A 20038-nucleotide genomic window follows, 5' to 3' on the forward strand; every position below is an offset into this window, starting at 1 on the left:
CCACTGGCGCACACAGATGCTCATCTGGCGATACAACGCCCCCTAGTGTGATATTGATAACAACACAACCACGTGTTTCACTTGATATCCTATTATTAATATTATAGATTATAGACACGATATAACAAAGGCCGATCTAGATGATTTATCTTGCTACTAGCTGACTAGTTAAGGCTTCTAAAAACAACCGCTAGAAGTTATAGACAAGGCGCTGTGAAGTATTGAGTTTACATAATTCGAGGACCGCATTCTATTTTGCATATAGTTTGTTCTATTAACAGTCACATTTAAAAAAAAGGTTGGACTTAGTACTTAAATATATAATGAATATTTACACAAAATTAAACATGTATGCGCTCAGTGGAGTAGCTAAATTCGGATCACTGCGGTGATTTTGTAGGGACGTAACGTTCATCATCATCGTCATCATTCGGCTCACTTCTGAGCTCGAGTCTCCTCTCAGAATGAGAGGGGTTAGGCCAATAGTCCACCACGCTGGCCCAATGCGGATTGGCAGACTTCACACACGCAGAGAATTAAGAAAATTCTGTGGTATGCAGGTTTCCTCACGATGTTTTTCCTTCACCGTTTGAGACACGTGATATTTAATTTCTTAAAATGCACACAACTGAAAAGTTTGAGGTGCATGCCCCGCACCAGATTCGGACCTACACGTAACATATCTACAATATAAAACATCATTGGAATGGAGCGACAACGTTCGGGCATCGGCATGCATCGTGCAAATCGTGCAGCTTTGGCCAGACAGACAATCATTCTAATCATTTTAGAACTAAAGAAAACATCGTGAGGAAACCTGCATACCAGAGAATTATCTTAATTCTCTGCATGTGTGAAGTCTGCCAATCCGCATTGGGCCAGCGTGGTGGACTATTGGCCATATCCCTATCATTCTGAGAGGAGACTCGAGCTCAGCAGTGAGCCGAATATGGGTTGATAACGACGACCTATTATCTAGAGTTCTAGAGCAACCGAATATTATACATTATTGTGCTACTGGTTGCATAACAGCATCCAATTTGGGATGATGCGTGATCAACAATGCGGTCACGCCACACAACGGCCTCCCTTGACATTATTCGACTGCACTAACTGTATAACTGCGTTAATTACTTATCTAACATACCAACTTTATACTAGCGGAGACCCGTGACTGACAGTTGTGGGGGTGCCCCCAGGGGATTGTTCACCCGCTGAGTGCCTAAATTCTGTGTTTGAGAATTCGACATTCAGCGGGTGAATGATCCCCTAGGGATGCCCCTGTAAAGTATGTGAATACCACTGTTAGTCCGCTAGAAGATAGACTGATTGAAAGACATGGTAAGATATCCTTACAGGATAGGTAGACATCGCGGACTTAGGTCTTTATTAAGAAGAATATCTCACCATGTAAATGTTTTCTTAAGTATATCCATTTTCGATCTTATCTTGTTCCTGCTTCTCCCTTCTACCACAGGCCATAAAGGGGTGATTTTGGCTAGTTACCACCGTACCGGCAAAGACGTACCGCCAAGTGATTTAGCTTTCCGGTACGATGCCGTGTAGAAACCGTGTGTGGATTTTCATCCTCCTCCTAACAAGTTAACCCGCTTCCATCTTAGACTGCATCATCACTTACCATCAGGTGAGATTGTAGTCAAGGGTTAACTTTTAAAGAATAAAAAAAAAAGATTCCCTACGAACTGGTTTTAAGTTTTAATATTCTCTATTTCGTGTTTTTCAGTTCCTAGGCTGCACACAAGTGGACCAGCCCAAAGGCATAGAAGTGGTGAAGGATGCTATCAAGAAGCTACAATTCACGCAACAACTCAAAAAGTCAGAAACCAAAGATGCCGCTAAGTGCAAGAAAGTCGAAATTACAGTGTCGGTAGATGGAGTAGCTATCCAGGTGAGGAAAAAATTAAATCTTAAACAACATACGCATTACTATCTATTTCAACAGTGTATACGTCACTCTCTAACCCCAAAATAAGCATAGCATGTGGTATGTATATATTGCATGTTTAGGTAGTTTTAGATTAGGTAAAATTTATTAATTAAGTAAACAACTTTATAAAATACTAGCGGACGCCCACGACTTCGTCCGCGTAAATTTCGGTGTCAACTTTACTACTACCCCTACCCTATCCTACCCCTACACCCACCCTACCCCTACCCTACCCCTACCTTACCTACACCCTACCCCCATCCTACCCCTACCCTCCCCGTACCCTATTCCTTTCCTACCCCTATCCTACCCGTACCCCTATTTCACGCCTATCCTACCCCTACCCTACCACTTCCCTATCCTACCCGCACCTCTACCCTACCACTACCCTACCTCTACCCCTACCCTACCACTACCTTAAACCCGGCCCTAAACTTACCCTACCCCTACACTACCCCTACGCTGCCCTGCCCGTACCCTATCCTACCCTGTAACTTCTCAATCTTACTCCTACCCTTAGCAAAATCGCTCCAGTCCTTCGAGAGTGGTGGTATGACCAAGAGAAATAGAAACTTCTATGCTAATAATATAAAGAGGTAAAGTTCGTGTGGTTGTAGGAGGTAATCTCTGGATCTACTGGACCGATTTGGAAAATTGTTTTACCAATAGAAAGCTACGTTATTTGCGAGTGTCATAGGCTATGTTTGATCCCCATATTCACACGGGAACGGGAACTACGTAAATGAAAGCGCCGGGCGTCATATAGCGGAATTTCTGCGTCTTTTAGAAATTTTGTATTATCTCCGAAACTATTTAAGTAATTGACATACTGTAAAGGGCAAATCTTATCTCCATAATATCCTTGTGATTATTAAATAATTTATTTTAATAAGGATTAAAGTTTAGTTGTATAAATAATGACGTAAACCTAAGTATATAAAATTAATAATTTTTAAAACACAAAAGGTACTATATCTGCTAATATATAGAAGATAGATATATGGTGTTGCGGACATTTTTGTAGAACTTTTAAAGATACATAAAGTCTCCATACATTAATTTCAATTTTACACAATAGTTAAGGCAGCGCATGCGAATAAGTCTGTTTAAGAGGATTTTCATTTCGACCTGTATGACAAAAACTGTGATAACTCGGCTAATATATATGATACCAATATAAAATATAGCCTATAGCACTCCTTGATAATGTAGCATTCTACTGGTGAAAGAATTTTTAAAATCGGACCAGTAGTTCCGAAGATTACCCCATTTAAAAAATGTGACAAACTTACAAACTTACAAACTTTACCTCTTTATAATATTAGTATAGATTAGTATAGATATAATATTCGGAGTCATAGATCAGCTTTCGCCTCGTCAAAAAGTTTTAGATTAGTTTAGTTTTAGATAATGTAAATAGTTATAAATGATTATTTTAAAATTTTAAATAAATATAATTAGGACATTGTTAAAAGACAAGAACATCTACTAAGGTAAAGTTTAATTCTTCATCATCATCATCATCATATCAGCCGATGAACGTCCACTGCAGGACATAGGCCTTTTGTAGGGACTTCCAAACATCACGATACTGAGCCACCTGCATCCAGCGAATCCCTGCGACTCGCTTGATGTCGTCAGTCCACCTGGTGGGGGGTCGGCCAACACTGCGCTTACTAGTGCGGGGTCGCCATTCTAGCACTTTGGGACCCCAACGTCCATCGGCTCTATAATTCTTACTTTAATAGAAATGTCAAATATACGTAGATTTGAACACTTATTCTGTGACTCGTTCTACGTACGTAAATAATAATTTAACGTAGGTACTCAGCCAAAAACAGATTCAGACAAAAACACATGATCGGGCTACTTATTAAAAAACTTCAGCCTTCGCTACTGGTACCTGCTAGAATCTTTTCTTATTAGTTTGTCGAATAAGTTGTTAGTTTACAATAGTCAGTCAGTGAGCATAACACTCCGTTGCGTATAGACAAAGTAAAAGTGAAACTCGCAAATGAGGCAGCCATTTTTGCGGTTATGGCAAGTTCGTGAGGTGCATGATAAATCATTTGTGCTATATATAACATAATATATGGATATCATGACTGTATGTCTAATAATAAACCTGAACATTCTTACAAATGTAAAAAAAAAGACAATACATGTCCCAATTTTGTATGGAGGCTGGGCCTTTATTCCGATTGTCAAGTAAGCAGAATAAATTATTTTTATCTTAAAATGACGAGACTAATTTGTGGTAAATTATGAACCGGGCCGGTTTCAAAGTTTAAGCCTAATCTATAGGTACTAATATTATAAAGCTGAAGAGTTTGTTTCTTTGATTGAACGCGCTAATTTCAGGAACTACTCCTGGGTGCGGTTTTACCCGCGTAGTTCCCGTTCCCGTAGGAATACGGGGATAACCTATAGCCTTCCTCGATAAATGGGATATCTAACACAGAAATAATTTTTCAAATCGGACCATTAGTTCGTGAGATTCGCGCGTTCAATCAAACAAATAAACAAACTCTTCAGCTTTATAAAATTAGTATAGATTACTTGATGGACTCACAACCGCACGATGAATCCAGGGAGTCCTAAAATACTATGGGGTGGATTAAACTAGTCCCTAGGTACCATTTATTATAGAGATATGAGGTTCCGAGCTATTTATCATTTAATAATTAATTATTTAATTAAATGATAGTGTAATTGATTTTTACGCCGTCTATAGACCAAACAATGAACCTAACATAAGATAATGATATAATTGTCTACTTAAATTGCGGCCGCATAGTACAAAACAATTTTTTTTTTTAATTTATTTATTCTCAAGTCGTTATTGATTAATTTAAAAATCGTACCCTGTGAATGTGAATATTTTCTATTATTTATTTCTCATCCCAAATAAATAACAGATGAGTGTACTTATCGCAGCATTGCAACGACTTGCGGTACGGACGGCTTCAATGTGCTCGTGGCGTTCGAGTAGTCCACATGTCTTGTAATTCTTTATTGGTTATATGCGGGGAGGGTGACTTGAGTGGTAAATGGGAGTGTTTGCTAGATAACCATCAAAGGCGCCTTTAACCCTACACACAACATTCACAAGTGCGTGACTTCACTCAAGACCATTCTAGGGTCTTATTTTGGTTACAGTTTGATTTGTTAATTAAGTTGTGAACCTTTGTTCGACATTAGTTTTCTTATTTTTGTAATTACTTCAGAGTCTGCTAAAATGGTATATATTATTACAGCCAGATCTCCAACTATAATCATTATTATAAATTAAATAAACAACTGGAAGACTAAAATGAATAGTCTTTTGAAAGCAAACTAGATAAGGGTCTCCCCCTAATGAAACAAAACGGCACCGAATCCAATCCGTGTAAACTTACCTCACGGCGTGTCGTAACTGAGTACGAGCGCTTCCACGTAACAACAACGTCGGAGTTTCTTTTTTATGCAACAACTATTTGCCTTGCTTTGTCAATTTTGTTGTTATAATACATAGAATTATTACGGTTAGAAACGCAATCGGTGTATGTCGTATGAAGCGTAATACAAAACTTATGTATGGTTATCATTTAAAATCTAAATCTAATCAATAATCTAGATTCTTGCTAGATCATACAGAAATCCAAGCACACACAGACACACACACACACAGTAAAGTCCATCAATGTCGAGTTGTGTGTTCAGTGGAGTCAATGATACTATACACTAGAGATGGGGCACTAACTCATCAAAACTGAGGCGGACAAATGTGGAAAATTGACTTAATTTAATTTAGTCGCTTATTATACAACGAACGTTATTTGAACAAATAATACCTAAATATCGTCTACAATGTCGAGTTGTGAGTTCAGGAAGTGTAAAAACTATACATATATACATAAATATATAATGGAATTAAAGACAAATTTGTTCATGTGTGCGCTCAGCGAGCCGACATAGCATAGCGAGTCGCGAAGCTGAAGTGGCAATGGGCAGGCCACATAGTTCGAAGAGCCGATGGACGTTGGGGTCCCAAGGTGTTGGAATGGCGACCCCGCACCGGAAAGCGCAGTGTTAGTCGACCCCCCCACTAGGTGGGCCGAGGACATCCAGCGGATTGCAGGAAACCGCTGGATGCTGGCGGCTCGAGATCGTTATGCTTGGAGGTCCATGCAAGAGGCCTATGTCTAGCAGTGGACGTCCATCGGCTGAAAATGATGATGATGATGTGCGCTCAGTGGTCTAGCTAAATTCGGATCACTTTTTGCGGTGATTTTGTAGGGACGTAACCTATCTACGAGTATAGTATAAAATTATCATTGGGTGGAGTAGTTAAATATAAAATATCGTTGTTCCTCAACACACAACTCGACATTGTAGACAATAGTTAGGTATTATTTGTTTAAATAACTTTTGTTGTAAGCCACTAAATGAAATTAAGACAATTATGCACATTTGTCCTCCTCAGTTTTGATGCGCTAGTGTCCTCTAGTAGGTATAACATATCGCTGCCTACACATAGATTATTGTCCGGCAGAATGACAGTAAGAACAGCGAAGATGTGGAATGCCCTTCCGGCTTCTGTGTTTCCTAACACTTATTTGTGCACCTTCAAGGCAAGAGTGAATAGGCATTTTCTGGGCATGCGCGCTCCAACCTAGACCTCATCATTGCTATCCACCATGCATGATTGTAGTCATGCTCAAGTCTATCTATACTAACAATAAATCTGTAGAGAATTCTGTACATGAAATGTATTTCCAAAATAGCCATCAGGTTTGATTAGTGATCAATACTGATGCCAAAATACAATCAGTAAAATTTTTGTCTGTCTGTCTGTATGTTTGTTATAGAAACTTGGTACAATTATTCTTCATACTCCTGGGCAGGTTATAGTATACTTTTCATCACGCTACGACCAATAGGAGCAGAGCAGTGAAGAGAAATTTTGGGAAAACGGGAGAAGTTACTCCATTTTTACAGCGATTTCACTGTAAGGGCTGGATTAAAGAGGTCAAAGGGTGGACGAAGTCGCGGGCACACATAGCAGATAGCTAATTTTGGACCGATGCGCTATATATCGCTGAATACTAGTTGTTTACCGGTAGATATCCGTGTCATCGCTATGTAGACTAAGTACCAGTGTAATGGCTTCCCGTCATTATTGCGTTGAGAATGTTTGCTCGAGACTTGGCCAGTATGTGACCTAGTTAGGGCTGTCTCGTATTTTAATTTAAACAACTATTAATATATTTGTAATCAATAGAGAGCCCTAGCCCAGTGGATATGACCTCTGCCTTCGATTGAAGGGCCGTAGGTCCGAATCCGGTCCAACTTTTTAGTTATGTGCATTTTAAGAAATTAAATATCACGTGTCTCAAACGGTGAAGGAACATCGTAAGGAAACCTGAATACCTGAGAATTTTCTTAATTCTTTAGGTGTGTTAAGTCTGCTAATCCAAATTGGACCAGCGTGGTGGATTATTGACCTAACCCTTCTCATTTTGAGAGGAGACTCGTGCTCAACAATGAACCAAATATGGGTTGTTAAAGATAATGATGAATGATTAGATAAATCACAGATAAGGGTACATATTTTTAATTCCGGATCTTAGACCAATACATCCTTTTTTGGAATTATTTTTTTTTGGATTAATTTAAAAAAAAAGAATTTTTTTTTGTTATAATTTCAGGAGCCCAGGTCAAACAACGTGATGTACCAGTTCCCGCTCCACAGGATATCGTACTGCGCGGACGACAAGGGCGCGAAAAAATACTTCTCCTTCATTGCCAAAGGTACAATTTATAGATATACCTTCTATTTTAAGATTAAAGTCACGTTTCATTATCATAATATTAGCCGATGGACGTCCACTGCAGGACATAGGCCTTTTGTAGAGACTTCCAAACTTCACGATACTGAGCCATCTGCGTCCAGTGAACCCCTGCGATCAGGTGGATGTCATCAGTCCTCCTGGTGAGGGTCGACCAACATTGCGCTTTCTAGTGCGGGGTCGTCATTCCAGCTCTATGGGACCCCAACGTCCATCGGCTCTTGGAACTATGTGCCCCGTTATTGCCACTTCAGCTTCGCGACTCGTTGAGCTATGTCGATGACTTTGGTTCTTCTGCGGATCTCCTCATTTCTGATTCGATCACGCAGAGATACTGAGCGTTTGTAAACTATGGAAAAGCCTTCGATTCGATGGTAACCTGGGCTGTGCTAAGGTCATTGCAGAAATGCCGAAGTCATGTTTATTAAGTTATTTCTTGGAAATAAAGTAAATCGTTTTTCTCTGTCTATTCTTAATAAGCAAATATTTAAAATATCATCGTATTAAAAAAAACATACGCGTCTAATTAAGAACCCCCTTTTTTAAGTCGGTTAAAAAGTTCTAAACGATTTGAAAATCTCCTCCTTTTTTGAAATTGGTTACAACGAAAAACTATATAGTCTACTTAACAGCCCTTGTCTTTATTAATGGAGTTTTATGGTTAAAATGAATTATTACTAGACTAGACTGTAATATCTATGATCTAGGGATGTCTCAAAGGAATTAATAATATTAATTCCTTCCGTCTAGGCTGTATAGTCGCCAATCTTTGCCTGTTTGGTGATAAAAAAAATACAGTTAAAGATTTTCTTTTGACATTTGACAGGTGGCAGCACTGTGAACGGGGTCAACGGCCACGACGGCAGCAACAGTGCGGAGAAACACGAGTGTTTTGTGTTCATCTCTACTAAACTAGCCTCCGAAATCACGCTCACTATTGGCCAGGCTTTTGATTTGGCGTACAGGTACGTTAATTTATTTCTCATTTATTAAAAAAAAAAAATCTATACTTATAATAAATCTGTAGAGAGGTCAATTCTGTACATGAAATATATTTCCAAAATAACTATCAGGGGTGATTAGTGGTCGATACTGATGCCAAAAATGGTATCAGTAAAATATTTATCTGTCTGTCTGTCTGTATGTTCTTTATAGAAACAAAAACTACTCGACGGATTTTAACAAAACTTGGTACAATTATTCTTCATACTCCTGGGCAGGTTATAGTATACTTTTCATCACGCTACCGTCAATAGGAGCAGAGCAGTGAAAGGAAATGTTGAGGAAACGGGAGAAGTTACTCCATTTTTTAAGCTTCCGTCGCCGTCGCATGGTCTCTACTATAGGGGTAGAGTAAGTATAGGGTAGGGTTAGGGTAGTGGTAGGTTAAGGATAGGGTAGTGGTAGGGTAGGGGTAGGATAGGGGTAGGGTAGTAGTAGGGTTTCACGCAGACGAAGTCGCGGGCGTCCGCTAGTTCATGAATAAAGTTTTGTTTATTTAATGCTTAAATAGCTTCACAGTTAAGGATTTCACCTTTGAACTATGGTCGTACATACTTCTAACAGTGTTTTATTTTTCAACTACACAATCACACCTGATGGTAAGTGAGCTATCTAAGATGGATAGTCTCACCTCGGAACACGTTTATGATTCACCGTCCGCGCGTTTTTGTCTCCAAATAGTCCGAGAGCTGGTGGATATTTTTGATTAGGTATTTAAGTCAAGTAAAAACTTTACAACTCCTGTAATAATACAGAACTGAATCCCCTAGCTGGGGAGTAGTGAGATATTTTTTGTGAAAGAATAATCTGAAGTTCGCGGCAAAATTCCTAGTAAGATGTTGAGAACTCAGTTCAACTTTCACAAGTTTTTATCGTAATTTTTTAACTATTATTGCGGTTTGCACAGTTACTTTTATGTTTGCGGTTCTAGAGATACAAATCGTTATCTAATAATTTTATGATCTATGAAACGATTACGTATAAACAAAGGTATGAACGTTTTTTATTTGACATGATTACTATTTTTTTTTAACTGACAACACATGGCGTTCGTGTATTGTCTATGATATTCTCTGTACACAAGTAGATATTCGAAGTAAGCTGTAAAATTATTCAGTACCTATTTCTTACTACCCTAACATAGAACTGCAGACCTTGTTGGGGAGTCTTAAAGCTTTTTCAGGGAATCATGAGGTTTAACACCTACGTATAACGTATCAGTAGCGACAGTGATTGTACCATCCTTAAGTGGTAGATGAAACACCTCGAGCAGGTCCCAGGACTTGTGACCTTGGGTGTAATTAAGGGATCACTTTAGAATGCTGTTGCACTGCCCAACATGTTCTCCATGCCTTCATGCCTGTCATAAACAATTTATAATCCATGATTACATCACAATACATTATTGCACAAAATCAATGCGACTAGCAGCGTGACGGCGTCCACGTTATTTATACAATCATTGTCGTCACAACTATAGATTGCTGGATACAGTGCAGCACCTAGAATCTGCTCCTTGCATGATCTGTGAAGAGTTGCTTACCTACCATCAGGTTCTTTAGTCAATTGTAACTATTTAAAATAATGGTTTTGTTGACAGGCGGTTCCTAAACGACAATGGCAAATACATAGAGATGCAGAAACTTACACTGCAGAACAAGAGGCTCGAGTTACAGATGAACGCCTACAAAAACCGATTACAGGTGAGATACAGAGCAATTACATTTCTCTTTATTTTAAATTATGGTTTTCTCTTCTATGGTTAAATTATACTTCTAAATATGCGGCTTACACCGTCTGTCATCTCAATTTCGTACGTGTGCTTTAATTTCTAAAACCGCATCTTTAGCCCTTAGCTCGTTCCATTGTTACAAGTATTCTCGATCGAGATCTAATCGAAGATCAGGGATCGTTTTTGCAATTTGAATCTTCTATTTTCAGGCAGAATATTTTTATCGTTTCATAGATTATTAGATGAAAAAGGTTAGGTTAACTTATCGAAGTATGTCTCGGATATTCCCATTTGCAAATTCCTACTCTAGTAAAAAAATGTTACGGTTTTCAGGAGCTGTCAAAGATAACGTACAAAGACGATCTAACAGCGTACCTTTCTCGCAATAACCTGAACGACATCGCAGAGTTCAAGCCGCCGCTAGAGCTGGAGAAGCAGATCTCCTCTCTGACTCTCGCCAACGGCTTCAGCGCCATGAACGGCAACAAAACCCCTGACATCGGTGAGTGCTTCTCTCTCGCAACAACTGACTGACGTCGCGCAGTTCAAGTCGCCGCTAGTGCTGGAGAAGCAGATCTCCTCTCTCACTCTCGCTAATAGCTTCAGCGCCACGAACGGCAACAAGACCCCTGACATCGGTGAGTGCTTCTCTCTCGCAACAACTGACCGATATCGCGCAGTTCAAGCCGCCGCTAGAGCTGGAGAAGCAGATCTCCTCTCTGACTCTCGCCAACGGCTTCAGCGCCATGAACGGCAACAAAACCCCTGACATCGGTGAGTGCTTTTCTCTCGCAACAACTGACCGATATCGCGCAGTTCAAGTCGCCGCTAGTGCTAGAGAAGCAGATCTCCTCTCTGACTCTCGCCAACGGCTTCAGCGCCATGAACGGCAACAAAACCCCTGACAACGGTGAGTGCTTCTCTCTCGCAACAACTGACTGACGTCGCGCAGTTCAAGCCGCCGCTAGAGCTGGAGAAGCAGATCTCCTCTCTGACTCTCGCCAACGGCTTCAGCGCCATGAACGGCACCAAGACCCCTGACATCGGTGAGTGCTTCTCTCTCGCAATAACTGACCGACATCACTGAGCTGAGAAGCAGATCTCCTCTGTCACTCTCGGAGTCTCGCCAATAGCTTCAAACGGAGGACTAGCTGTCTATCTTTGGTTTTTATAAAACAACGAAGATGTGTTTACGATAAAAGAAACGAAATACTCTTTGACCTTTATACAAGACACATGTCCATTGGCAAACTTTTTTTTGATTGATGTTTTAAAGTGGTTTTAAACCTTCCAGGAGCGGACGCGTTGTCCAACAACTCGACGGACACGTTCAACTCGTCGAGCGACAACAACCTGCTGCTGTCCACCCCGCCGCCCGCGCACAACGGGAAATCATCCCTCAGCGCAGGGTGAGTCATCAATCCTTCTCCTTGCGTCGTATTCCTTACTGAGGGTCGTGACCCCTAACACAAGCTTGCTTCTTTAACGATGTTGCGCCATGCGACTTACAGAGCCTAGTGTCTTTGGTTTGGTCTGACCAATTGGACTACATCCTCGAGGTCTTTTTCCTTCCACTTTGTCAGTGATCACAAGTTTCTCGAAGTTATCTTGGCAATGTGACCAAAGTACTCAAGGAAGTATCTCTGAAGACAGGTGGTGGACATCCTGTTCGAGATGATAGGTTGTTTTAGCAACGATACATTGGTTCTATATGATGTCCACGGAATACGGAGTCATCAATCTACATATAAATAAAATTTAACTGTCTGTGGTTTCAAAAACTGTGTTTTCTCAAATAACTCAAGTTATTTACACGATACTACAGTACAATCCAGATTTTTTTTTTAATTTTTTGTCTGTCAAATGTCTTTGTTTGTCCGGGCTAATCTTCGGAATGACTATACTGATTTGATGAGGACTTTTACTGGAAGATAGAGGATACTTTTATCCCGAAATACTCCATGGATGATTCTACGTGGAGGAAGTCGGGGGCGTCCGCTAGAATTATATAATTATGTTACCCGCAATCTTTATAATTCAGGTAATCTATACAACGCCTAGGCAATGTATTGTACAAATTCTGGCTATACAATAGTCAATACATACATTAATACATATGTATAGCTTCTGGCTTCGCGCTTTACAAGAATACCCAGGGACAGGGTAGACAAGACAACCTCCATGGCGCCGTGGTATGCGCGGTGGATTTACAAGATCCTGGGTTCGATCCCCGTCTGGGCCGATTGAGGTTTTCTTAATTGCTAATTGATGTATGTCTGATTGGTGGGAGGCTTCGGCCGTGGCTAGTTACTACACTACCGGCAAAGACGTACCGCCAAGCGATTTAGCGTCCCCGCAAGGGGTGTGAATTTTCATCCAACTCCTAACAAGTCAACCCGATTCCATCTTAGATTGCATCATCACTGATTGTAGTCAAGGGCTAACTTGTAAAAATTGTGGGCTTGACACAACATTGTTTGACTAATTAGAAATTTGATTTTATTTAAGTTTGAATACAAATAATTGAAATCTAAGACTAATAGTGTATTATATAATATTCCACAGAAAATTCCTGGGTGATCTGTCGTCTAGTAAGAACCCTACCGTCGGTACCCGGCTAGAGAACTTACTACTCCACTCCGATTCCGACAGCGGTAAGTAGATGTTACATTTATGTAATGTGTTCATTTCAAGTATCAAGCAATCAAGCGATTTAGCGTTCCGGTACGATGCCGTGTAGAAACCGAAAGGGGTGTGGATTTTCATCCTCCTCCTTACAAGTTAGCCCGCTTCCATCTAAGACTACATCATCACTTATCATCAGGTGAGATTGTTGTCAAGGGCTAACTTGTAATCAATAAAAAAAAAAAAAAATGACCAAAAAACGTCCCCTCTCAATGAGTGCCAAACACAACTTCTTGGCACTCAATTCGCATTTGTAAATTCAACCTTAAAATCAATCCTTAAGGTTGAATTTGTACTAAATTTGGGATTTTATTGAATATTGGACTATATTTATCGGCCTTTAGGTATAATTTTCTGTACCAATAATTTTAAAACTGTCAAAGCAAAATTGGCCAGATTTTAAGTGACATTTTCTACATGATTGTGCGACCTTTTATTATAAGAGGTCAATGAATGTAGTTGTTATAAATAATAAATAATATCTTATATGCTAATAATATATTCAAACATTCATTTTTGTTTTAAATTGAAGCCGTGATAGCCCAGTGAATATGACCTCTGCTTCTGATTCCGGAGGTTGTGGGTTCGAATCCGGTCCGGGGCATGCACCGTCAACTTTTCAGTTGTGTGCATTTTAAGAACTTAAATATCACGTGTCTAAAACGGTAGAGGAATTATTGGGCCAGCGTCGTGGACTACAGGCCTAACCCTCTCATTCTGAAAAGAGACTCGAGCTCAGCAGTAAGCCGAATATGGGTTGCTAACGATTAATTTTTGTTACCTTTTATTTACGCTTTTATTAGTTTCACTTGTCACTATGTATGTAAGAAAATCTTGGAATCTTAATAAGACCCACTTCCCGGTCTTCGATTAGTATGAAATAGTGCACATGCTCTGAATTCTAATGACAATACATGAATAGCTAAGAAACGTCATAACAAATCCAATATGGCGGCATCCCCAAGGCGGACTGGCTGTTTGAAATCCATCCCCATAATATAGATATCCATCCATTTCCAAATGAAAGGATTTGCTGTCAGAAATACGAAAAAAATTGTCACGACTTAAATCCAATATGGCGGACATCCAAGATGGCGGACAGGCTTTATGAAATGCACCGCCATGATATGGGTATCAAATGAAAGGGTTTGCTGAATACGAAAAAAATAGTCACGACTTAAATCCAATATGGCGGACAGGCTATATGTAATGCACCTCTATGATATGGATATCAAATGAAAGGGTTTAAGCGTGTTTTTTAGTTTTTAAAACTATTTTTTTTATTGCCCTAATTTTTATTTAGTAGTAACAAAAGGTAACATTGCGTGTTGCAGACTTCGACCCGCGCGCGTTCGAGTCGGAGCCGGTGTCGCGCTTCACGTCGCCCGTCGCCGACAGCGCGCACACGCTCGCGCCCACGCCGCCCTTGCGTGAGTTACTGCTTCTATTTGTTTATAATACGGTTAAAACTAACCCCAACCCCGGTGGACAGAAAGTACTGTAAGGTACCCATGCAACCAGCGCCGGTCGAGCGCCGCGACGACATTGGCGTAGCGTTGCCTCATCAAACCAACGCTAAGACATCGTCAACATAGTGTGGCCTAAAACCAGCGCTACGATATCGCCGATTTAGCGTAGGCTAAAACCAGCACTTCGACATCGCCGACGTAGCGTGGAGTAAAACCAGCGCTACGATATCGCCGATTTAGCGTAGGCTAAAACCAGCACTTCGACATCGCCGACGTAGCGTGGAGTAAAACCAGCGCTACGATATCGCTGATTTAGCGTAGGCTAAAACCAGCGCTACTACAAGGTTGGGCTAGAAATAACGGGAGATAAAGAAGGATAGAGGTAGCGTATGCCCAAAAATGGGCGTTTCAAAAAAGAATTGACATGAAAACTTTTGACTAAACTAATAATAAAAATTACGACGAATTTTTCTAATATATTTAAATTTTAATCTGAACTTTAACATGATTGTTTAAAATTAATATTAGAGAGATTATGTGGTGCGCTCGTATCCTTTGACTTGCGGTATAAAAATCGACATACTATATAACGATAGGCAGGACGAGGAGCGTGACGTGCGGCAGGACGAGAGACGTTACGTCTACGTCTGCCTCCTTTCCTCGCTTATTCCCGCATTCTTCGAGTGTGTGGCAAGCCCATAATTCATAATTAGAAAAATAATCTTATACAAACTTTTACTAAATTATGAAAGTAACATTTTAGGAGCTTTCAAATATAAATTATTAAGTAACTTGTATTTAATCTATTGTTTCAGTGGCACCGCCACCAAAAGCGTCCAAACGTCAAACTCAACCGCAACAACCAACGAACCAACAGCCAACCCATCAACCGCAGCCAACTCATCAACCGCAGCCAACCCATCAACCAATCCAACCGCTCAACGGCAACGATCTATTCGGCTCAACACCATTCTCCATACCAAACCAACCACAGATACAAACATCGCCATTCGCGCCACAGAACAAGCCCAACTATGACATCAAAGACTTCAACCTCCAAACGTCAGTTTTCAACACGACCTCTTTCACAAATGGTTTGACAGGATACGATCCGTTTGACACCCAAAAGGCGGGAAATATTTTTGCAAACGGATATGGCAACACTTTCAACGGTTTTGGGAATTTGAGCGAGAAGCAAACAGTGGAGTTAGACAGCGGCTTCAACGGATTCTTGGATAAAACTATTACTGAGATGAAGGTATTTAAATAAATAACTCCACTTTAAATATGGAGAGTACATGATAAAAACACGAGTGTGTTTTAACCACACAGCTAAACTAAAACTTCTTTCAAAAATGAAGAAATAAAACCTTAAAAATTAGTAGCGCCATCTCTCGTGTTGAACTTGCTTTAATTCACAAGCTCCTATTAATTAGTTCACAATTACGTTGTTAAAAAACTAAATGGATTCGGCGCTGTGTTTACTTGTGTTGTGGCGTTGTTTATGAGTACACTACAGATGGCGATTTGTATTTCGATTACATTTTTCGTAACACATTTTGTGCCCAGCACATTACAGAAAAGTAATAAATGACGAAAGAGAATTAATTTTATTATAAAACATAATCACCAACTAACAGTTTTTCACAGAGTTATTACTAATCATTATATACTGTTAACAAAATTTTTAATTATGATTTTATTTAATTTCAAGTTTGTTTCTTTCCACAGGATGGATTCAGCAGAGGGATCAGCTTTGGAAACGACGATTTTTCAATAGATAATCTCGATCCCCTGAAGAAGAATTGAAATTGATACAAAATAATACGAAAAATAGATAAAATTATTTAATTCTTTGTATCAGTTCACACAAGCTAGTATAAAGAAATGCAATAAAACATTATATTTAAAAAAAATTAAAATATTTCGAATTTTAGAGTGTAAGCCTTTGTGTGAATTGAGTCGACGAGTCGAGAAAAGAAAAAAAACAAAATGTTGCCATGGTTTTGGTTACAAATAAATGATTATTACGTGATAATAGATAATTCGCGATTATATTGTTATTTTTGTATAATAATTGAAATTTCTGTTTTCTTATAAGTATATTATTAATTGTAATAAAGAAAAGAATCTCTCAAAATATTATTTTATGAAATTAATTAAAACATTATTTAAATCAATTATCAACAATAAATAAAAGGTTTTATAAAAAAATCCCAAAATAATTTTTAATGCAATTGAATTCTTTTAGTGTTTAACTTTGAGATGCAATAATGGATTACTTTCGTAATTATTATTCCTTGAATCTATTGGCTAAATCATTATTCTCTCCTACGATAGATAATGTAAATTTTTGGAGCCGCTTTATTTTATGCTTGTATAGAATAATAATTGGTGATATTTTTAGAAGAGCATTCTGCACAATGTCATTCACGAAGTGCCTTATTGTACAAACGAAATATATAGAGTTATACACATTCATTATACATCAATGAATTTTGCATGTATTTTTATAAATGACTAAAAACTAACATACATGTTAAGGTATTAATTAATCAGTTCGAATTGTTTGAAGCCTCATTGTTCTGTGATAAATCTCTTCAAATTGAGGTACTTCAAACCGATTATTATAATATATTGTTTTTATATAATTGTATACAATTTGGGAATTTGTAAATAATGAATTTCACCTTTTTTTCGGAGTCATTTGTACATACACGAATGACATTGTAGCTTAATATACATATATAGAAGAAATAAGATTATAAGCTTACAAGAGAACCATCCCTAAGTTGTGTCACGATATTGAATTATGTACTGTTTTAATATAATATAACGGTTTTTGATTTAATAACTTTGATGACGTCATAATACGAAAGGTCACTCTTGTAACGAAAGGAGTCAGCACCAAAAATCGTGAAATTCATGTGACATATTTTTAGATTGCCTAAATTTGACTGTACAATAATAGTTTAGATTAATGTTCAAAAATGTGTATTTTGAACAATAAATATATAAATATCAATTTCAAAATTGTTGGAAAGAAACCTCTGATTACTATTTTAAAAGAAAATCAATGAAGCTGATTATTAATGATACTGATTTTAAATATTCTATTGTCTATTAAAATAATATATAAGTGTTGCAAGTATATACCAGACTCCCTAAAAGTGGGCTATTCCACGCAATTCCACGGGCATCTGCTAGCTATAACAATTAAACATTCCAATATACATTTTATATATAATTTACTCTTTACTCCTAATAATTTTAAGTAAATGATTTTTATGTGTATAGTGAAGGTAAACTGTTGTATTGCGTCGCATTAGTGGAAAATATTTGTATTTTAGTATTCTCTGTACTAATGTTACTGTAAGGCCAAATGTTAAACATAATAGTGTATTTTGCAGTAATAAAAATTATGTTTATAACACAATTTGTTTTATTTGTTACCTTTTTACAATAGTGAACTATTTATTTACCTTAACCAAGTTTCTTTCAATATATTCATAAAAAAAGATGCTTTGCTTGAATGTCTTCAATATCTTTGAGCAGTAGTGATTAGAATGGTATCCGAGAACCGGCGAAATGAAAACCCTCATCATCGATCTCCTATTAAAAAGTGGATGCACAATCAAACCAAAAACGTCTCCACTCAACGAGTGCCAAACACAACTTTGCGTTCAATTCAAGTAGTCGTTTTTGCTAATTCAACCTTAAACTCAATCCTTAAGGTTAAGGTATTTGCTCTGAATTTGGGATTTTATTGAATATTGGACTAAATTGAAAGGCCGATAGGTATAATTTTTTTACCAATAACTCTGAAACTGTCAAAGCAAAATTGGCCAGTTTTCAACTGTTTTCTACACGATTGTGCGTCCTATTTAACCGACTCAAAAAAAAGAGGAAGTTCTCAATTCGACTGTATGTTTTTTATTTTTTTTTATTTTATGAAGTTATTGACCCTCATCAAAGAAATAAAAAAATGAGAATATTCACAGGCCAGATAGTATTAAATGTGTGAACGTGTATTTTTGTACTTGGGAAAAATTACCTATTAATTAAAATACTTAGGAAATGATAGAAATAAATAACAGAAGATATTTTGTATATTAATTGTTTCCTTTGCTCCAAAGTTATCATGTTCCCAGTTCCTTAAAAAAAATCTTGTGACATTTGTAACTTGTTGACGTTTTGGTATTTGACTATTTGAATTTGACATTTGGTTCTTTGTTGTCGTTTCAGAGTAGCCGAACCTCTGTATTTATCTCGGTTAAAGAGTTAAAAATGTAAAATTTAACATTTCTATAGATCTGAATTGAACAGAGATCTCAAATATTTACAGTATTAGTTAGTAACTTATCAGTATTTTCTCGAAATGGTGGATCTAAGCGGCGGTCAAGATGGACCACTGGAGCACGCAATTTCCAACACTGTTTTTATTCTTCCCGGCATCATTGTTGTTGGTTTATCAGGTAACATACATTTTTAACATAACTTACTTTATTAATAAGTCACACTCTACCCAGGATATGTAATAATATCCGAGATTTTGGCTTCAGTATTGTGTAAATAAATAGTTGATTCTACTGAGATTAGATCGATGTATGAACATAAATGTTACTTAAATTATCACATCTTCGTCATCAGCTTATTTGGGCTACTATTCGCCACTGTGGGCATACATTGACATTGCTTTCTTTAGCAATCATGACCATAGATTACTTACTACTTGTGGTATAGTATTCAACTATTTATTCACCATAAGCATAACAAGTTTCAAAAAAGTAACTACACATCCTGTGCTGTGTATGCAAATAAAGCAGTATTAAGTACTACTATAAAGTAGGTTGACCAGCAGGTATGTGGGACTGTGAAATCACTGAAAATCTCCTTTTAAAAACACCAGTGTGTTAGTATTGTTGAAACACTGTGGTGTTATAGGAATACTCTGCATTTCACTTATGTTGCATTGGTAGCTATATTGGTAGCTATATAGTAGGTAACTTTTATTGATTGTTATTATTTCTTTTTCTAACTGGCCAATATTCCTTTTCTTTCCATTTAGTTGTAAAGACTGTGTTAGTGCTTATGAGTCTTATGAGGCTGTATTTATTATTTTTTTTGTATTTTTGTATTTATTAAAATATTTGCCGTATCTTTTAAATATGACTAACATATCCATTCCCCTCCAACTGTATTAGTGTAGTGAATACGACAATAGACCACGGGGCGGTTATCATCGAACCACCCCCCCTTGGTGATGAGTCAAACCGCTCTTACCCTTGAGCTATTGAAACTTATTTAAATTTCCAACTACTACAATTTACAAAGTGTTGAGAGAAAAAACCAATATTTGATAACCCAGCTT

At 38.0% G+C, this 20038-nt stretch overlaps 1 protein-coding gene across 1 annotated transcript in view; it reads left to right on the plus strand.

Moving 5' to 3' along the window:
• LOC112045952 (PTB domain-containing adapter protein ced-6) overlaps window positions 1–18103 on the plus strand; it is a 63678-nt gene extending 45575 nt beyond the window's left edge. The window contains exons 3-12 of the mRNA XM_024082357.2: window positions 1745–1909; window positions 7639–7741; window positions 8606–8744; window positions 10382–10484; window positions 10847–11015; window positions 11808–11922; window positions 13079–13167; window positions 14533–14628; window positions 15483–15925; window positions 16399–18103. Coding sequence (XP_023938125.2) covers window positions 1745–1909; window positions 7639–7741; window positions 8606–8744; window positions 10382–10484; window positions 10847–11015; window positions 11808–11922; window positions 13079–13167; window positions 14533–14628; window positions 15483–15925; window positions 16399–16476 — 1500 coding nt within the window. The 3' untranslated portion in view covers window positions 16477–18103. The remainder of the gene's footprint in view (window positions 1–1744; window positions 1910–7638; window positions 7742–8605; window positions 8745–10381; window positions 10485–10846; window positions 11016–11807; window positions 11923–13078; window positions 13168–14532; window positions 14629–15482; window positions 15926–16398) is intronic.
• The last annotated feature ends 1935 nt before the right edge of the window (window positions 18104–20038 follow it).

Source organism: Bicyclus anynana, chromosome 18, assembly GCF_947172395.1.
Source record: "Bicyclus anynana chromosome 18, ilBicAnyn1.1, whole genome shotgun sequence".
In the NCBI taxonomy this organism is placed as follows: Eukaryota; Metazoa; Arthropoda; class Insecta; order Lepidoptera; family Nymphalidae; genus Bicyclus; species Bicyclus anynana.